The sequence below is a fragment of the Mobula hypostoma genome, chromosome 3 (assembly GCF_963921235.1).
Source record: "Mobula hypostoma chromosome 3, sMobHyp1.1, whole genome shotgun sequence".
NCBI classification, from domain to species: domain Eukaryota; kingdom Metazoa; phylum Chordata; class Chondrichthyes; order Myliobatiformes; family Myliobatidae; genus Mobula; species Mobula hypostoma.
In genome coordinates this window covers 96,331,585-96,349,326 of record NC_086099.1, presented here as the reverse complement: position 1 = coordinate 96,349,326, position 17,742 = coordinate 96,331,585, and the positions used below count along the sequence as shown (strand labels likewise).

The 17,742-nt window shown below is 42.5% G+C and overlaps 1 protein-coding gene across 1 annotated transcript in view; it reads left to right on the top strand.

The window, feature by feature from the left end:
* Positions 1-17,742, top strand: part of ppef2a (protein phosphatase with EF-hand domain 2a) — a 64,265-nt gene that overhangs the window by 3,409 nt on the left and 43,114 nt on the right. The window contains exons 2-6 of the mRNA XM_063043489.1: positions 160-186; positions 2,774-2,901; positions 8,219-8,276; positions 10,979-11,145; positions 13,353-13,467. Coding sequence (XP_062899559.1) covers positions 160-186; positions 2,774-2,901; positions 8,219-8,276; positions 10,979-11,145; positions 13,353-13,467 — 495 coding nt within the window. The remainder of the gene's footprint in view (positions 1-159; positions 187-2,773; positions 2,902-8,218; positions 8,277-10,978; positions 11,146-13,352; positions 13,468-17,742) is intronic.

Sequence of the window (17,742 nt, the reverse complement as noted above, 5' to 3'; positions counted from 1 at the left end):
GACATTGCTTTTTCTGCATAGACCTGATCAAGAAAGCTTCTGGAACCAAACATTATCCAATAATTGTACTAGTATTAAGCAGATATGTTGTCTTACGTACCTTGTTATTAATGTTTCAAAATTCTGAAATCATGCCTCTGCTTCTTTTCTGTGTCTTAGAATATCATCAATGTACGGCTGGGACAGGTAAGAAATAATTTCTAATAATGGCATTGATTCTTTTAGTCTACTCGATAAAAACCAGGTTTATATTAGTTTTATATCTTTATCCTTAACAGTGATCACAGTATTAATTCAGCAAGGATACTACATCAGTAGCAAGTGAAGTGGTGTTGTAGTTACATAGACTCGGCCAGATCTAATGAAGATTCATGTTATGACCTCTACCTCATTGTATAAAGATATTTGGATTGCAGAATGGTTATAAAAAATAAGTAGATTCTGTACAAAGTACTTTTAAATCAACCTGTTAAAGTACTTCAAGGTCATATTGGAACTATCAATTGTATAATAAAGCAACACACACAAGATGCTGGAGGAACTCAGCAGGTCAGGCAGCATTGATGGAAATGAATAAACCGTTGACGTTTCGGGTAGAGATCCTTTTTCAGGACTAAGACCAAATTAATTAATTCTTGGTTGTTGGAGTGGTAGCACCAATTTTTTTTCATCATCTATCTGAAACGGATTTTGGCTCAAGTTTCTACCAACAGAGGTCTGTGAAACTTCACAGAGTGAAATTCTTCCTTAGTCCTACCCTGTGTACTTTTTACCCCACCCTGACCCTTATAAAATGCTAATGCACTCATGTTTCCTTTGGGTTGCTCTTTCTCACTACCCTAAAGACGTGCAATTGTGGGAATATTGTTGAATAGATAGTGTAGTAATATATGTGATTGAAATCACCTCTCCTTGGATTGGAACCCGAAATGGACCATTAAGGTCGGCAGGAATGTCAGTAGAATGTGTTTTTACTGATTGATATGCAGTAAGAATACTTCCTTACTGCATACCAATCCACTGTGGTCATTGTTAGACCTTTCAGAAGATACATACATGTTGACAAAACAACTCTCAGAAGCATTCGTCCTCATTGAAAGAATGCAACATCTCCTTGGAGTCGTGGGAAACCTTGGACACTAGCTGCTCAAAGTGGAGACGGAGCACTGAGGATGGCATTGGGAGCACCAGGTCCGTACGTCAAGGTGAACACAGAAACCTTGTGTGAGTGCCGGAAGGAGAATATCACTTCACAGACCTACCCTCTCAGTCTCATCAGCTGCAATCTCCCCTCAGACCTGCCAGAACCCAGGGACAAACCAAGAACAAGCTGCAGCTCCAAGCAGATACCAGCAGATCAAATACTGTCAATGGGTTTCCCTGAAACTACATTGCAAATTACAAGCACCCAATGCTACGAGCAGACATTTCAGTGTACAGACAGAAGACTGAAACACTTCAGCGTCACATGAGCAGGATGCAACAACTGATGTCATGGAATGATAATACCCACCACCCTGAGGGAAAATAATTTGTCCACACTTCAAACTGAGAACATAGGGATTAGACCAATGCACACACAAGGAAGTGAAGCCCAACCCGTCTTTGGAGTAAGTTGTCATATGACCTGGTCATTGCTGGAAATTTTATTTACTGGCCAAGTTTATACAGTGACCTTGAAACATTAGAAAGCAAATGCAATATATGCCGAAGTTGTAAAAACAAGCTAGAAAAAACTGCTTCGCAGTCATGGCCAAGGCCACCAGGCCATTGGGTGGGGAACTGACATTTATAAAAAAGGAAATTACTATTTCCTGATACTGAACAGAAAATCGAAGTGAAACACAAGTAAATCTGCTGAGCATATGATAGATAAATGGAAGTCCATCTGTGTGTGTCACAGCTTACCTGAAGAGATTATTTCTGATGGACACTATGCTGTCTGCCTAAAAACTACTACTCGTAATATTCACTGGGTCACAAGTCGTGGTCAAAGGAAAGCAAAGTCCTGATGATGCTGGAAATCTGAAATAAATATCCTAGAAAGAAGCAGAGAATCTTTTGTTTTGATGGCCCTACATCAGAATGGCTAGCTAGCCCAGGTCTTGTTTATATATTCTTTGTAGGAATGTTGAAATACTGACTTAAGGGAACGGTGGTGTGAAATTGCCGAGGGGGCAACCAGTCTCTCAGCCAGTGTGTGCATCGTTCCCTCAGCGCCAGGTGCCAACCTACAGGAGCTGGGGCTTGGCCTGCTCCACACCTACACCATTCCCTCAATATCCTTTCTAATCACTGACACCTCAATTAAAAACATAATTAACACAATGCCCTTTGAGTCTTTTATTTCTTTGTCATTTTGCGTCCCTGCCGTTACACAGTTCTGTAAACAACATCCCTGTCTACAGATGTGCAAATCCATGGTAGAGGTGTCTTTACCCTGGAAAATTAGCAGTGTTGTTGGCACTCGTGCTTCAGAACTGGGAACTGCACGAATTCTTATACACGTGAGTGAACCATGGCTGACAGAAAAGGAGACTTGTCCATCCCCCCCTTTTGCAACGATCTTGTTGCTGGTCCTCCCCTCCTTTTGCAATGATCCTGTCTCATACCCACAAGGTAAATGAGTCCTCGCCCAGAGAGGGAATATAAACATTTGGACAAATTCCCTTTCACTGCTTCCCATCCTCAGAACAAGGAGAATTCAGCCAGCCGCTGTGTAATTTTTTCTTTGCACTGCTTTCACTGTATTTGTGTTTGTTGCTCTTCACAGCCATCAAGGCAGCCATTCTCATTCAGAGGTGGTATCGCCAGTACGTAGCCCGGCTGGAGCTTCGCAGGCAGTGCACCTGGACCATTTTTCAATCCATTGAGTATGCAGGGGAGCAGGACCAGATCAAGGTAAAGATGAGAAGATGAGCACTTGGACTACTCCTTCTTCTGGGGTTATTCCAGGTTTACTGGGAACCCTTACACAACTCTCACAGCTGCCAGTCTGTACTTGTAGGAAGCAGGCAGTGTACGTGTGCATTGTATCAGTGTGTACATCTCCTTTCCAATGATGGAAAACTGGCAGCACAAGGGATTCCTGGGGTACACAACGATGGGTGGCGTGCTAGCAGTGCAGGGAGCAACTAAAGAGCAAGATTATCTTTATTTGGCACAGGTACATTGAAACATATAGTGAAATATAGTCAACGAGCAACACAGGCTGCGGATGTGCTGGGGGCAGCCCGCGAGAGCTGCCTTGCTTCCAGTACCACAGTTTAACAGTGACCCGTACATCCTTGGAGTGTGGGAGGAAGCTTGTGCACGGACAGAACGTGCAAATCCCTTACAGACAGTGGCGGGCATTGAACCCAGACCACTGATCACCAGTGCACAAAGACACATCAGGGTCATTTGGGAGCTTATTGGAATCAGCCGTTGTTAAGTTTTATAATTCCAAAACATTAAGCTAATTAAAAGGAAAACATACAGCCTGGAATAACATGTCTAACTTGGTTTTTACTTTAACCGAGATGCGCACATATGACGTGGCCAAGTAATGACATTTGCCATTTATGTGCTTTTACATATAACCAGCAATGCACTATGTAGCAACAAAGAATGCTTAATCCAACAATATATTTATAATATTACTCAAATATTACTGAAATGTTAAATACACAACACATTTCTCTGCTTAGCTATAAACTCCAACTCAATAGAGAATGCATCTCAACTTATTCAGTATACTATATAATACATCTGGAGATCCACAGCAAATTTTAAATTGTCCCATTCAGGCCTAAAGATGTAATTGCTGTGGAGGATTTCTTACTCTTGTGGGATAACTTTTTTTTGACCAGAGAGGTCCGTCTGCTTGGTAGATGAGACTTGTGGTGGTAAAACAATCTCAGGTTCTGCGGCCTTTTGCATGGAGGTTGTAGGAGTTGACTCTGGGACTGCAGGAGGTAGTTCTGACAGCTCCTGACACCTTCCTTCTGGACATGTTGGCAAACCGAACAGGACATGGCAAACTTCACTGGATGATTTGAATCATAATGTGTGACTACAGTTTAACTGACCACCATTTCCTTTACTTTTTGGAAAGCCACCTCAGACTGCTTTGTCCATTGCCATTGCTTCCCAATCTGTAGTAACAAGTTCAATGGGGTGAAGCACAGTAGCCAGGTTTGGGAGGAGCCTGTTATAGTAGTTGACAAATCCTAGAAAGGACCAGAACTGTGACACATCTCTTGGCCTTGGGGCATCCACCACTATTTGAATTTTCTCAGCACACTTGTGTTAACCTTGTGTGTCAATGGTGTGACCACAGTGAGTGATGCTTGATTTAAAGAATTCACACTTGTTGCATCAAGCCCCAAGCCCATATTCTTCTAAACTTTTTAAAAATGCCTTGAAATTTTGAATATGTTCCTTGTCATTCTTATTGAAACCCCACAGGTTTCCTTGGCTGCGTAATTCTAGGGAACACACAATCCAGTCCTGTCAAACCCATGAGATGAGACGGCTCTCCCACCCCAAATCCCAGTTTGTGTGGATGCTGTGTAATTTGCTACCATTACAACTCAGTGCTAAGAAATAACAGACAGCACACTGCATACGATTAAAGGAATTATATTTACGAATCTTAACTTAACTAAGGGGTTAGAAATGAAAAGAAAGGAAAAAACAAGAAGGCCCATTATAATTAAACAGTCAAACGTGCAGAAGTTGGAGCTCAACTCTTCCCAAAATTCATATTCATTGATCCTCAATTGATCTCGTCACCTTGCTGTATCGAATCACTGAGTAAAATCCTATGACCAGTTCTCTCCAGCGTTTTCTCTCTTCATCTCCCGCTGAACACAGCTCACATTCCAAAGCACCTATTACCTCTAACGATAACCCAAACACAGCTTCTACAGAAAGACCATTACGTTAGCAGTGAAACCTTTCCCAGGGTGTTACACCGGTAACAATATCATCCAGATAACACCGTGCCTGGATAGCCTTGCAACACCTGGTCCACAGCTTTCTGCCAGAGTGCAGGTACAGATGCTATTCCAAAACTAAGCCTATTATAGTGATAAAAACCCTTGTGAGTGTTTATGGTGAGAAACACTTTGAACTCTTTTTCCATTTCCATCTAAAAGTAGGCCTCAGCTAAGTCTCAGCTAAGCCTTGGAAAGAATTCCTTCAGCCGCCATGCGATCTAGCTCACTGGCTACTTTATCATGGATGGTATAAGGAACCGGACAGGCTTTGCAAGATGTGGTTTGGCATTTTAATTAACAATGATTTTACTCTTGATATGCTTAAGTTTTCCAGTGTCATCCTTGCACATGGCTGTGGCATCCAGTACCTTTCTTAATCTGTTTTCAATTGACTCTGTTAAAGGGAATGTGGCATGCAAATGGTGGACAGAACTTCAATCAAGTTGTAGTTGTCTCCACCAATCACAGCCCCACGATCCTAGCACTCGTGTCTTTTTCCATATACAAGCATTTTGGTTGTGGAATGACTGAAACAACTAAGCCTGTGTCCAATTCCATTCAAATTAATTGCCATTCACTTCTAGTGTAAGATAATATTGCTTGTCTATTGTTAGTTTTCACATTGTAAATCTCAAGGCTATACAGTCATGTGTCACTCTCATTATTATTATTCATCAATAGCATGCAGGTTAGTGCTCTATTTGAAACGGCAACTTGATTTTTTATCTTTTTCTCTTTCTTGTGCAATCCATTTGTTTTTGTCTGTCTGACATGCTCTTTGTATGTATCCTAATTTTTTGCATTTTTTTCAAGTTTTGGATTTAAATCTGCATTGGTCTGGTATATGTGAGGCCCTGCCACAATGTTAACACACTGTACTGCAACTCATTTGCGCCTCTGTCTGCTGCTTCCAATGATACAGCTACTGAATTTCAATAGGTTTCAATAGGTACATTTAATGTCAGAGAAATGTATACAATATACATCCTAAAATTCTTTTTCTTCGCAAACATCCACGAAAACAGAGGAGTGCCCCAAAGAATGAATGACAGTTAAATGTTAGAACCCCAAGGCCCCCCAACTCCCCCCTCCTGCAGAACCAGCAGCAAAGCAACAATCCCCCCCCACCAGCAAAAAAAGCATCGACACCCCCACTGAGCACACAATCTTGCAACGAAGCATCAATAAAGACACAGACTTGCAGTACCCCAAAGACTGCTCATTCACCCAGTAATTTGACATACCACAGGCTCTCTCTCTCCCTAATAAGGGAAAAAGAGGCGTCCCCGTTTCACAGTGAGAGGGGAGACATAACAAAAAAATCACTGATTTATGGTGTTAAAAGTCCGTTGCGTCGCTTTTTCCGAGCTCTGTGCCCAAAGAACTGGGGTCTCTGGGCACACAGCCAGCAGCCAGCTTGCTGCTTTCGATCTTCCGTGTACTCCCACAATGCATCAGGTAGTGGTGGTACTGTCCTTGAATCCGCCTGCCTCCAGAGCCACGAAAATCCAGCACCCTGAAGGTACCTTGGTCTTCAAGGCCACATCCTTGGCATATCAAAAAGTAGCCAATCGTGAGGCTCTGAGACTGGGTCCCATTCCCAAAAAGAACCAAAGTTAGTGTGTAACTCCAGTTCAGGGTCTTCAAAATAACCCTGAAAAGGAAAACAAGAGATATCAAAGATAGAAATAGAGCTGTTTCTGAAGATGCAAACAAAGGAGTTGCTGATAGGCACTATCATCCTGAGCTCCACCTTCCGTGTTCAACGGCTCTTTTAAATATAACTTATGCTTCAGTTAGGAGCTATTTTTGAATGGTTTCTTGGAAGATTCAACAAACTAAACGAACTCTCTGTGCATCATTAAGCCTGTCACTGAACTGACAATTCTCAGACAACTTCTTCAATTCAGTTACATATACTGAAATAGAGTCCCCTTTCCTTTTGATTCTGGTTATGAAACCTAAAGTGTTCTGCAATCAACAATGATATCAGTTCTAAATATTCCAGCACTATGGCTCCTAACTGAAGCACAAGTTATATTTAAAAGAGCTGTTTCATGATATTAGCAAAGCTAATTTTGGCTGGTTTAGTTGGACAGTCAAACTTCTGAGCAAACTGTATGCCTTTAAATCCAATGCACTCAGCAGAACCGGCATCCGCTTCTCATTGGCTATTCCATTTGCTTTAAAATACTGCTCAATTCGTTCTGTATACAGCAACCAATTATCTTTTGTGCAATTGAACACATCTATCTTTCCAATGTTGCAAGCCATTTCTGCTCTTTTTTAATTTGTGATTATCATCTGGTACTCACTGTTTATGAACCTGTGAATTTGTCATTTTCTACATTTTTAAAAACTCAAACATCTTTTGCTCTTCCAAAGAAGCACGTGCTGTGCTGTTTTTTAACTCAAATGTCTTGTTGTGATTCAACAGGTAGGTAGTTGGCTCAGGTCTATTTTAAAACTTCCTCATCGTCACTTTTATGTTTTGTAAACTCCAAAGCATAAAAATAAGTAAATTAAAAATATGGAGTAGGGAATAAAATGTTTAACTTTGTTTTTACCTTAAGTGAGATGCACACTTATAATGTGGCAGCGTAATGATGTATGTCATTTACGTACTTTTACATATAACCTGCAATGCATTATGTAAACAACAAAGAATGCTTATTCAAACAATATATTTACAATATAACTCAAATATTACTGAAATAATAAATATATATCAGCAATGTAAGACATACTCTCTGAACTTAAGGTCAATAATTTGCATTGAAGACCACGATCTAGTCTTGTCCCTTAATTATCTGGCTGAAAAACTTAATGAGAAGCTAATGCAAATAGTGGAAATTTGATGTCCGGTGCATGATGAATTAGCTAATTTTAGTAAAGACCTTTATAAGTGGCTTGCAGTTAATTTAATTCCCACTGCGATAAAGTGATAGTAAACTTGCCAGAAATCCAAATCCTATTTACTATCCACCACTCCCTTCTGGGAAGTGGAATTGGAAATGTCAGCAGGAATTGAGAGTAAGTTCAGATGCAAATACATTCTTCCCCATGGTTTGGTGGTCAGTTATTGAATTGATTTGATAATACTGGCTTCTTCTGAATGGTATGAACGTCAGTTTATCTGGCCACGTTCAGTAGAATCTTATTTTACAACTGTATCTGTTCTTCTCATTCAAAGCCCCATTTCAAACAGCAGTGATGTTTTTTGTTCTGTTTTGCAGCTCCATAACTTCTTTAGCTGTTTGTTGGATCACTTTACTCCACCTTGTGGTAATGAGCGTAAGTTTATTTGAAAGTACTGTTGGTTAGATGAACTTCCCTTTAAACATCTTGCTGCAAAGGCACTGACAGGAAGAGCATTGAAGCCTGAGTGATGTACTCCAGCCTGAATTACCCCAATTCAGTCTGTGACTATCCACAGAGTATAGAGTAAATGCAGCAATTTAAGCAAAGCGCAAGAAGCAAGATAACTATGGCTCGATTTTTTGAAGAATTTTGACAAAGCAACAATCATATTAGCAAAAATAGCTTTTATTAGTGAATTAAGACACAGAAGCATCCCTCAAGTAATTTAATACCAATTTGCAAGAGTGGTATCATATAATGTATTTACTTATAAAATGTGTGTTGGTGCATGGCCAAGTGGTTAAGGCATCGGTCTAGTGACCTGAAGGTTGCTAGTTTGAGCCTCAGCTGAGGCAGTGTGTTGTGCCCTTGAGTAAGGCACTTAACCACACATTGCTCTGCGATGACACCGGTGCCAAGCCGTATCGGCCCTAGTGCCCTTTCCTTGGACAACAGTGGTGGCGTGGAGAGGGGAGATTTGCATCATGGTCAACTGCCGGTCTTCCATACAACCTTGCCCAGGCCTGTGCCCTGGAAACCTTCCAAGGCACAAATCCATGGTCTCACGAGACTAACGGATGCCTATTAGATTAGACTTATACAATAAATGATGTGTGCCTTCTGAGTATTAAAAAGAACCCTTGAATCAGAGGTTAGTAAGATTTAATCAGAAGTCACTAACTTCAAAAGCAAATTGTAAGGTTAAGTATTTATATCTAATTGAAATCAGAGCCATGGAGCAAATTGAGACCTTTATTGAGTTTTGACAAGGTGATGAGGATGACTGATGTAGAGCTGTAGGTGTTGTCTACATGGATTTTACTAACGTGTTTGACAAGGTCCCTCATGAGGGGCTCATATGGAAGATTAAGATGCTTCAGGCAGTCTTCAATCACACCACCAAGTTCGGGAACAATTACTTCCCCTCAACTAGCAGGGCGCTTGAGCAAAAGGGGATAACTACACTCATTTAAGGACTCTTTTATATTGTTATTTCATGCTCATTATGTATTGCTATTTATTTATATCTGCATTTGTGTAATTTGCTGACAATTTATAGTTCCTGATGTTTATGGTTACTGTTCTATAGACTTGCTAAGTATGCCTGCAGAAAAAGAATCTCAGGGATGCATGTGGTGACATGTGTGTACTCTGATAATAAGTTTTACTTAGAATTTTAGGTCCATGGTGAATTGGCTGTCTGGAGTCAGAACTGGCTTGCCCATGGAAGACAGAAGGTAGTGGTCGAGGAAACTTATTCTGTCATTAGTGGAGTTCCACAGCGATCTGTACTGGGACCTCTGCTGTTTGTTTTTAAAAATTTTTTTTGGCGCGTGCGTGCGTGCGTTTGCATCTGTGTGTGTACGTTGTTGGCAGGACGATGTCTTTTTCATGCCTTTACAAGGCGCAGAGCGAGAGAGAGACTGTGTGGTGCACCACTCCTCACACAGACATCTTGCAGTATTTTTCCCTTTATTTTACGAGGTCGAGTTGCAATCTCGACACTCAACCCGGCACGGATGGAAAGCATACTCAGGAGCAGACCTGACTGGGTTCGAACCCGGGAACCTCCGTTCCAGAGTCTGGCGCTGATCTCATTGTGCCACCAGTCAGCCCAGCCTCTGCTGTTTGTGATGTATATAATGACCTGGATGAAAATGTGGATGGGTGGGTTAGCAAGGTTACAGATGATACAAAGATTGATGGTGCTGCGGATAGTGTAGAAGACTGGCAAAGGTTACAGTACAATATAGATCAGTTGCTGATATGGGTGGAAAAATGGCAGATGGAGACAACCTGGCCAAATGTGAATTGTTGCACCTTGGTAGGTCAAATGCAAAGAATCAGTACACTGTTCAGTGTGAGATCCTTAACAGTGTTGATGAGCAGGGGGATCTTGGGACCCACGTTCATTGCTACCTGAAAGTGGCTACATAGACTGATTGCGTGGTTAAGAAGGCATATTGCATGTTTGCCTCTGTTAGTTAAGGCACTGAGTTCAAAAGTCAAGAGGTTATGTTGCAACTTCATAGAACTCTGGTTAGGCTGCATCTGGAGTATTGCATACAGTTCTGGTCGCCTCACTATAGGAAGGATATCAAGGCTTTGGAGAGGGTGCTGAGGAGGTTTACCAGGGCGCTGCCGGGATTAGAGGGCATGTGCCATAACGAGAGGTTAGATAAACTTGGGTTGTTTTCTCTGGAGAGGCGAAGGGTGAGGGAAGATCTGATATAAGATTATAAGGTTATGAGAGGCATAGATAGAGTAGACAGACAATATCTTTTTTCCAAGGGTTGAAATGTCTAATAGCATTTAAGGTGAGATGGAGTAATTTCAAAGGTGATGTGTGGGGGGCAAGTTTATTCACACAGAGAGTAGTGGGTGCCTGGAATGTACTGCCTGGGATGGACTAGAGGCAGAAACATTTGACACTTGCACATGAATGTGAGGGAAATGGACTGATATGGGTATTGTGTGGATAGTATTGTGTAGCCATGTGATTACTAATTGGATTGGTCTAACACAGGATTGTGGGCTGAAGGGCCTGTTCTGGGTGCTATGTTCTATTGATGTGTGAAATTCAAATGTGACATTTGTATTTGCATCACGGTAGGCAAATGTTATCTTCTCTGCAGAAGGTTTTACTTCCCACATTATTACTCAGACAGATGAGACATGCAAGGATAATCCATCTGCCTATGATTTCATCGAGGTTTCAGACTCCTACGTTGGACCCCAGCTCTGTTTCCCTCTGACACCTGCTCACGTCACTGCCTTACTGGAAGCCTTCAAAGAAGAACAAGTAAGTGTTCATACAATCAAATCAGCTTTCAAAAAATCCTAATGCAGGTTCAGTAACCCCTTATCCAAAATCTGAAAACCTTCAAAATACTTTTGAGCACTGACATGATGTCACAGATGGGAAATTCCACAAGGCACTGGGAAGGTTCACAGGAGACGTGCAGGTCTCTGCAATCACAGACAGTCTTGAGAAGTGACCTCACATATGTAATGAACAGAAGTTAATGAAAGATAGAAAACAGCTGAAAAACATGAAAAATGAAGATCTCAGTTGTGTATTGAAAGAGTGGATTCATCAGTGTCGGAGTGAACACATTCTTCTTAATGTTATGCTGATCATGAAACAAGCAAAAATCTATCACGACAAACTGAAAATTGAATGTAATTGTTTCGTGCACAAAATTATTAGAAATGTTATATAAAATTACTTCCCCTCTCGCCATAGTTGCTGTGGAACAGGCGGCTGTTTGAAATAAATAGTGGATATGAAGCCAATCCTAGCGCAGAAACCAGTAATAGACACGGTCGGAACAGTTTTTCCAAGTCCGATAGACTGTGGACATCCCAGCTCCATCACATCAGACTGTGCTCTGATTGTGACTGTTCACTCTGTGAGCTTCACACCAACTGTGTATGGATTTTGTGTTTAGGCTTGGGCCCAATCCCCAAAGTATCTCTCTGTATAGACACAAGTATTCCAAAATCTGAAAAGATCCAAAATCCGAAACACTTCCAGCCCCAGGCATTTCGCATAAGGGTCCAGTAGTCCAGTATCAACTGTTTTACACCATTGCCCAAAGTTGAAATGGTCCAGGTTTAAAATGCAAGCCTTGGTCAGAGGGCAGGCAGCAACTCTCAGACACCTCCCCTTACTTACCTTTTGAAAAGGACCCCATTCAGGAGCATCTAGCCATTGTCTCCTGCACCACCACAAACCTCATCAAATCTGGAGATCTCCCTTCCACTGCCACCAACCTCATAATTCCTTTACTCCACACTGCCCATTTCTACCTTCTACCCAAGATGTACAAATCTGACAGCCTGGATAGTCCCATTGTTTATGCCTGCATACCCCTGCACTCCATTTTATCCCCTTTGGTTTAGTACCTTCCCACCTCATATGTGGCATTTCACATGATCTTGATCTCTTCAACCACTTTAACTTCCCTGGCCCTGACCATCTCATTTTCTCCATGGATGCCCAGTCCCTATACACTTCTATCAAGAAGGCCTTAAAGCTCTCCAGTTCTTTCGAGACAACATACCTAACCACTTCCCCTCCACCAACACCCTCCTCCATCTGGCGGAACTGGTCCTCACCTCAACAATTTCATTTTCACCTCATGAAGGGTTTCGGGCCGAAACATTAACTTTGTTCCTCTCTATTGATGCTGCCTGACCTGCTGAGTTCCTCCAGAATTCTGTGTGTGAATCTGTGGAATTCCAGCACCTGTACAATCTCTTGTGTTTAGAATATTTACATATGTGCAATATAGATTCATGACGTTAAAATGTTGTGATCCATAATGAAAAGCTCGCTGCAGTTGCTGTCATTTATACAGAATTCAAAGGGTTTTAATACAAAAGGGTGGAAAAAAAGAGGAAAAGATAAAGATATAAAAGATTAGCTTAGTTTGTAACATGCACATCAAAATATATAGTGAAATACATTGTTTGCATCAAATCAATTCAGCAAGGATTGCGCTGGGTCATCACACTTCCACGGCCAACTTAGCATACCCTCGACTCACTAACGCTAACCGTACGCCTTTGGAATACGGGAGGAGATTGGAGAACCTGAAGAAACCGACATGGTCACAGGGAGAATGTAGAAACTCCTTACAGACAGCGGCAGGAATCCGACCCTGATCGGTATCATTGGCACTGTAATAACGTCACACTACCCTATCACCCCCTACTGTGCCAGCAGTAAATCTGTTTCTACCATGCATTACCCCACTTCTCATGCTATGGAAGCTTATAGGAGAGTAAATAGAGTAGGCCCCAGAATCTGCCTCTCTGTAATCCCCTTTGTCATGAAAACTCTTCTAAGGCCATAAAGAAAGATACAAGTGAACTGACAGAATATATTTCATTAGATAAGAAGGACTTAAAGAACGTTTCTGTGCCTTTAGTCCATGAAGCTTTTACAATGGTTCATTCTTCTAATTCCTGCAAGTTCTAAATCACCAACGTTTCTCCCAGCAGCGACTACATGCTCGCTATGTGTTGCAGCTTCTGAGTGAAACCAGGAAACATCTGGAGCATTTGCCAAATATCACCCAGATATCTACCTGCTACAGTAAAGAGATTACTATCTGTGGTAAGCAGTGATGTCCACTACACAACTCTAACGGAAATGATAGAATTGATGCCAATTATCTGTCAAATCAGATTTATCTACACTGTAGAGTAATAATTCGGTTGGAGTGATTGAAGTCCATAGCTGATTACACAAGTGGAACAACTGTTGAACAATTCAATATCTTTTCCAGCTTGTGACTCAGTTTAATGCAGATGTTATTTTATAAAAGATTCCAATTGTAGAACAGTGCACCATATTGGGAGGACATTCATCCCACTGAGTGTGTTAGCTCCTTCAAGAGCAATCCATCTTCTTTTTGTAACTGGTTTAAAGAAGAACTATTCCTCTTCGGGTTTGGAGCTTGAATGTCTGCCCTTGTCCTTTCCCCATCCGTGGTTGCACCTGGGCCAGGGTTGAATTATGTCATCACCTTCAGTCTTCACTGAGGCCCTGGGCTGCCATGTCATTGATAATCAGATCTGGAGCCTAAATCACATGAACAGCCCCAGTGACAATTCAGTAGCTTAGGATTTGTGTTAGGTTTGTGCCTGAAATGCGAATTGGGTATCACTAGATCCTCAGACCCTGAACATCACGCCTGCCTTTCCTTTCTATTAGGCTTCTTCTGAAAAGTTCTAAAGAGGTTTTACTGATAGACTTTGGACGTTGATGATGGTTATTGATTACTTTGCTGCATGAATAGTTTCCTGCCTCAAGTTGGATGAGTCTCCGGGATCGGAAGGGATGTACCCCGGGCTACTGTGGGAGGTGAGGGAGGAGATTGCTGAGCCTCTGGTGATGATCTTTGTATCGTCAGTGGGGACGGGAGAGGTTCCAGAGGATTGGAGGGTTGCGGATGTTGTTTCATTATTCAAGAAAGGGAGTAGAGATAGCCCAGGGATTTATGAACATTTGGAAAGGCATAATATGATTAGGATTAGTTAGCATGGCCTTGATAAAGGCAGGTCATGCCTAACGAGCCTGATTGAATTTTTTCAGGATGTGACTAAACACATTGATGAAGGTAGAACAGTAGATGTAGTGTATATGGATTTCAGCAAGGCATTTGACAAGGTACCCCATGCAAAGCTTATTAAGAAAGTAAGGAGGCATGGGATCCAAGGGGACATTGCTTTGTGAATCCAGAACTGGCTTGCCCACAGCAACGAGTGGTTGTAGATGGGTCATATTCTGCATGGAGGTCGGTAACCAGTGGTGTGCCTCAAGGATCTGTTCTGGGACCCCTACTCTTCATGATTTTTATAAATAACCTGGATGAAGAAGTGGAGAGATAGGATAGCAAATTTGCTGATGACACAAAGGTTGGGGGTGCTTGGGGGTGTTGTGGATAGTGTGGAGGGCTGTCAGAGGTTACAGCGGGACATTGATAGGATGCAAATCTGGGCTGAGAAGTGGCAGATGGAGTTCAACCCAAGTAAGTGTGAGGTGGTTCATTTTGGTAGGTCAAATATGATGGCAGAATATAGTATTAATGGTAAGACTCTTGGCAGTGTGGAGGATCAGAGGGATCTTAGGGTCCGAGTCCATAGAACACTCAAATCTGCTGCGCAGATTGACTCTGTGGTTAAGAAAGTATACGGTGCATTGGCCTTCATCAATCATGGAATTGAGTTTAGGAGCCGAGAGGTAATGTTGCAGCTATATAGGACCCTGGTCAGACCCCACTTGGAGTACTGTGCTCAGTTCTGGTCGCCTCACTATAGGAAGGATGTGGAAACCATAGAAAGGGTTGTTACGTACCCCGTAACTGGATTGCCAAACCAGCAGAAATGGACCACGTGTTGGAGTCTGGTTTAACAGAAACTAATAAAGTTTTATTAAAGAAATAAGTAACACAGTACTCTAATTGTAAGGATATAAATGCAACAGGTTAGCAATGATAAAACACACATGTACACAGAACTAGGGTAATAGGAATCAACCAAGCTCTATCGCAGTCTAGGGGTAAAATGATCAGTCTCAAGTGACGCAGTGTTCAGTTCAGCTTAGTACAGTTCGCAGTAATCGCTGTTGTGCCATTGGAAAGAGAGAGAGAATGCAAATTTTGATTCAAACAGACCTTTGATGTTCTTCGCAGTTAGCTTTCGGGCGAACCCTTCTATGTCTTCTGTGGTCACCAACTGTGACCCCTCCGTTCTGGATACGACCGTTCTTCCGCGGTGAGCCTGGCACTCAGGCAAGGGTGGACACACACACCAGGTTCCCGCCAATCGTCCCTTTTCACCCTGTCAGTCTATGGTTGGTTCCCTCGAACCAGCCCTCCAACTCCCACAAACTTGTGGGGGCACACCGCTCTTCCAGGGTCTCATTATCTCGTGATCTCGTGGTGTGTCGTGCCTTAGTGAACCTGCTCTTTTTATCCCCCTGCTGGGGTATCACTTGCCCAACAAACTTCAAACAGTTCAGGTTCAAAGCAACCAGTCTGTCAATATTCTGAAATGTGTTTCTTTCTTGTTAATCTCTCTCTTCTCTCTTATTAGCATTTTGAATGTTTCTCCATTGTCTCACTTATCTCTCTCTCATTAGCATCAATCTTCTGATAACTTGGTTTTTCGTCACACCCCTATCCTTCAAAGGATTTTTACCAGGGTAAAAATTATGGGCATGAATACATTATTAGATACACACTAATATACAGGGTCATCAGCTATTCGGCTAATACAGAGAACTTTAAGTTTTCAACACCTTGACAGACAGTCAGCAATCACATTTTCCGTTCCTTTTATATGTGTTATTTTAATATCTTCTCAGACCAGGCTCCAATTTAGCAACCTTTTGTTTTTATCCTTCATAGTGGCCAAAAACACCTATAGGTTGTGATCAGTGTAAATTCTCAGTGGTTTCCATCCCGGACAAATATAACAAAGGTCGTCCCACACAAACTTAGCATTCTTTGGCAAGAGCTTAGTAAGTGAGAGGGTAATATCCGCAAAGGTTTTGCAAAACTTCCGATATTACCCCACCATCTCCAAGAACCTTCTCAGGGCTCTCTTGTCTGTTGGGGTGGGGACTTCAGAGATAGCCCGCACCTTAGCCTGCATCGGAGCCAGCTGCCCCTGTCCTACCACAAATCCCGTATAAGTGACCTTCGCGTGGCCGAATTCACTTTTTGCGAGGTTCACTGTCAGGCTGGCGACCGACAGCCGCTTAAACAGCTCCTCTACTGCCACAATGTGCTCCTCCCACGTGTCACTCCAGACCACTAAATCATCAATATACGCTTCTGTGTTCCTTAATCCCTTTATCACTGAATTAATCATCCTAAAGGGATGCTTACTAGGCTGACCTGATGTGACAACAGCACCATGTCCCGGCTCTTTGCATCACCTCGGGACATCCGGACATACGTGTACGTGCCAGTTAATTATCTTTCTCAGCGGCTTGCTCTGTTTGGGGGTTAAGTGAGAGAACCCATCAGCAAAGTTGGCCAAAACAATAGAGTTCTCCCATCTGGTCGGCACCATACTTATCTTTTCAAAATGGGTCTTCCCCTTATCAGGTGGCACCCTAACCTCATTAATTTTCATGATAACACATAGGTCTGCTCGCTTATTGTGGCAAGCTGTTAGCATATCAATAGCCTGTAACTGTGTTAGCTCACGTCTACAATAGTCAATAGCATCCTTCCTCCTGTGCGGCCAGTAAAACTCTTTCATGATTCTATCGACTGTTTTCCTCACCCCAAGATGTCCACCAAGGGGTATCTTGTGGGCCAGGTTAAAAATCTCGCCCCTATAAATTTTCGGCACTACCACCTGGTGTACCACCCCCCACTCCTCATCTGCGGGCACAGTACGTGGTCTCCATTTCCTCATTAGTACTCCCTCCTTCACATAATAGCCCACTGGCTCCCTTTTTAAATCTGCTTCAGAGAGAGCTGTTTCCGCCAAAACCATCAGCTCCTCGTCTCGCTCCTGTGCCTGTATAAATTCCTTCCTCGCTAATAATAAATCTACCTCAACTCCCTCATTTCCTTCCGCTCCACTATGCTCCTCTTCTCACTTTCTAACCCCTCCTGGTACAAGGCTGGTAAAAATGTCTCAGCTAAATCTACATTCGGTTCGGCAGCCTTTCCGGACATGTGCCAAGTCACTGCGCAAACGGGATAAACCTGTGAGTCCATGGACGGGGCCTCAATCCTGGCAGGCTGGCTTGTCAATCTTACTGCTGGGTACACCTCTCCGCCAGTGAGGTCATTACCGAGTAGACCTCCACATCTTCCATCGGTAGTTCGGGCCTCACCCCGATCGTGACTGGTCCGGAGACCAAGTC